Genomic DNA, 2500 nt, shown 5'->3' on the forward strand with positions numbered 1-2500 from the left:
AGAGAAAGCGAGGGAAGAAAGACCCTGGTCCTCCCACCTTGGGAGGGGCCCCGCTTTTCCGAATATTGTCGCCGCTAGACTAAGTATTTGTCACAGCCAAAACGAAGCTTGAAGCGATGGCTGAAGCTTGGATAGGTCAATCGTCATGTTTCTCAGTAATTTTCAATGTTCGATTTTGGAAAGCAGCTACTGGAAGTTAAGTGCTTGGAAGTAGTTTTTTGGTAGAGACGTGGTTGCTATTTTTCTTACAAGGTACGGAAAATCTATTATTTTTTCACCTATTGCCAGAGCCGCTTTTCGGTAAATTTGTTCCTTCTATATTTAGCTCAGGATTGGCAAATTTACGACTTGGCTGCCCTTTCCTCTGGTTGTTTTTATGTCATCTCCTACTTTTTGGGAGATATGTGACCAGCCTGAACCAGGGTCTTTCTTCCCTCGCTTCCTTTGGGGTGGGGAGATGAAAAATCCCGGGAACGAGGTTGGTCAGTCCATTGTTTGTGACGTTAAGTACCAATCCTACGCATGTGTACGAGAAAGGTTAGTTATTGATGGCCATGGATGGAAACATACTGTGCATGTAGCGCCTTTATCTAGCCAGGCTAATGCATAGTCCTGTTCCGGGACTCCCTCTTACCCCGCCCTGAAAATGGGCCTGGAACCCAGGGCGGGCTAAGAGGGAGTCCGGGAACAGGACTAGGCTAATGCGTCGTCACTGAATTGTCAAAAAGAGTCCCACCTTACTTGTGGTGGATCCAAAGAGGCAATCCACGCAACTAAATATTTCTCTCCTTCTACGACAAAGTAAATGTCCTATAACAAGCGACTTTATTTTTAATTTAACTTGAATTACAATTCTTATTCCCACAATAGCTGTTCAGTAAATTATAGAAATGATTTGTATCCAGTTGACTATCTTCTTTCAAAAAAAACGTCACGTATCCGGCGTGTTTCCACGGACGACTTTGCAAGAGGTTTCATCTTCACCGCATTGTAAACTGTGACCCCGTTGACATGGGCTTTGGCTTTTCGTTCCCTTGGCATCCTTTTCTCTCTTGAAATAAGGAAGGAAATATAGCGTCAGGTGGACATCATATGAAACATTCAAAGAGAAATAGCATTTTTACTTCCCTCTTCGCCCTTTGCCATCCTGAGCGTAGGGGATACATGTGTTCTAGACAAAAAATAACAAATAATAGTTGCGAAGTTCAGGTCTTGATATGTCAGCCTTTTGAAAATAATAAGGGCTTTGTGGACACAAAATAAAACCAATAAGTTCGGCAGTTACTTTTCGAAAAATGAGAGCCGGGAAAAGCCAGATTAACCCCATTTACTTTTCACAATTTCAAGACACTGTCAGGAAACATGATAAGTATTGACAATGAGGATTGTTACCTTTCAGAGGATCACTACCTTGACCTAACAACAAATTCCCATGACTAGCCAAGCGAGAAATCTACAGAACTAGTCACGAAGAACAAACTTTCAGATCTTAGTTGTGAGTGAAGTACATAAACTGATCTCTCGTAGGAGTCAAAGGAAAGACGTGCCTTTGTTCTCTCTCATCTTCGCAATGCATGAGCTGCCACTTTTCTTGGTTCTCTACCCTCAATTGCTCCTTCTTTTGCTTTTATATTATGCCCTTCAAACAGAACCCTGGCAGCAAGCTGGTAGATTCCAGTACTAGTACCACCGCGAATACAAAGTCACGTCAGTAAATATAATCTACGGTGGCCTACAACTGTCACGGGAAAACCAAACACCTTACGGCAAAAGAAAATACTTCATGGCAAAAGCAAATACCTTACGGCAAAAACTTAATACCTCACAGCAAAAGCAAAAGCCTCACGGCAAAAGCAAATACCTCACGGAAAAAGCAAAAACCTCACGGCAAAAACAAAAACCTCATGGCAAAAGCAATTACTTGACGACAAAACCAATAACTTCACGGCAAAACCAAAAACCTCACTAGTCAGGGAGGAAATGTCATCATAATATATAAGGTCCCGTGGGAATTTTGTGCTGAGAGCAAACCATTGGTCTAGAAATGCTCATTGGGACCTAGTTGACATGATAAGTTTTGGTGGCAACAATTCGCTGCTCTTAACTGATTTTTCGAGTAAATTGTTATTTGATTGGTTGTCACGTGGTCTTTGTAGGCTGGAAACAAGCCTGAAATATAAAGCTCGTTATAATTTTCGTATACATCAACTGCTGATTACCAAACGAGATTACATTACATTATAACAATCGATGCACCTGATTGTTTTAAAGGATGTTCGCGCTAATTGTTTGTGCGCAACGTTACTGCGCAAGTAACGCGACTGTAATATGTTACGCATTACTTCGAGCATTAGTGAAGTTGAGGTTTTAAAACCATTGCAAAAACCGTGGACGATAAGTCTTGCACAGCGTTGGATCAGAGAAGATCGTGATCAGTCAAAATTGATGAAAAAATATTTGTGAAAGTCGAGTAGACTACTGCACGACTGATATTTGCGTT

At 41.5% G+C, this 2500-nt stretch overlaps 1 protein-coding gene across 2 annotated transcripts in view; it reads right to left on the minus strand.

Moving 5' to 3' along the window:
- Positions 1-804: 804 nt before the first annotated feature.
- Positions 805-2500, minus strand: part of LOC138035908 (ciliary microtubule inner protein 2C-like) — a 24306-nt gene continuing 22610 nt past the window's right edge. The window contains exon 4 of one of the 2 annotated variants that reach the window (XM_068882308.1): positions 805-1051. In XM_068882308.1, coding sequence (XP_068738409.1) covers positions 910-1051 — 142 coding nt within the window. In that variant the 3' untranslated portion in view covers positions 805-909. Of the gene's footprint in view, positions 1172-2500 lie in introns of both variants that reach the window. The other variant, XM_068882309.1, reaches the window with a different exon arrangement.

The sequence above is a fragment of the Montipora capricornis genome, unplaced genomic scaffold (assembly GCF_036669925.1).
Source record: "Montipora capricornis isolate CH-2021 unplaced genomic scaffold, ASM3666992v2 scaffold_436, whole genome shotgun sequence".
NCBI lineage: Eukaryota > Metazoa > Cnidaria > Anthozoa > Scleractinia > Acroporidae > Montipora > Montipora capricornis.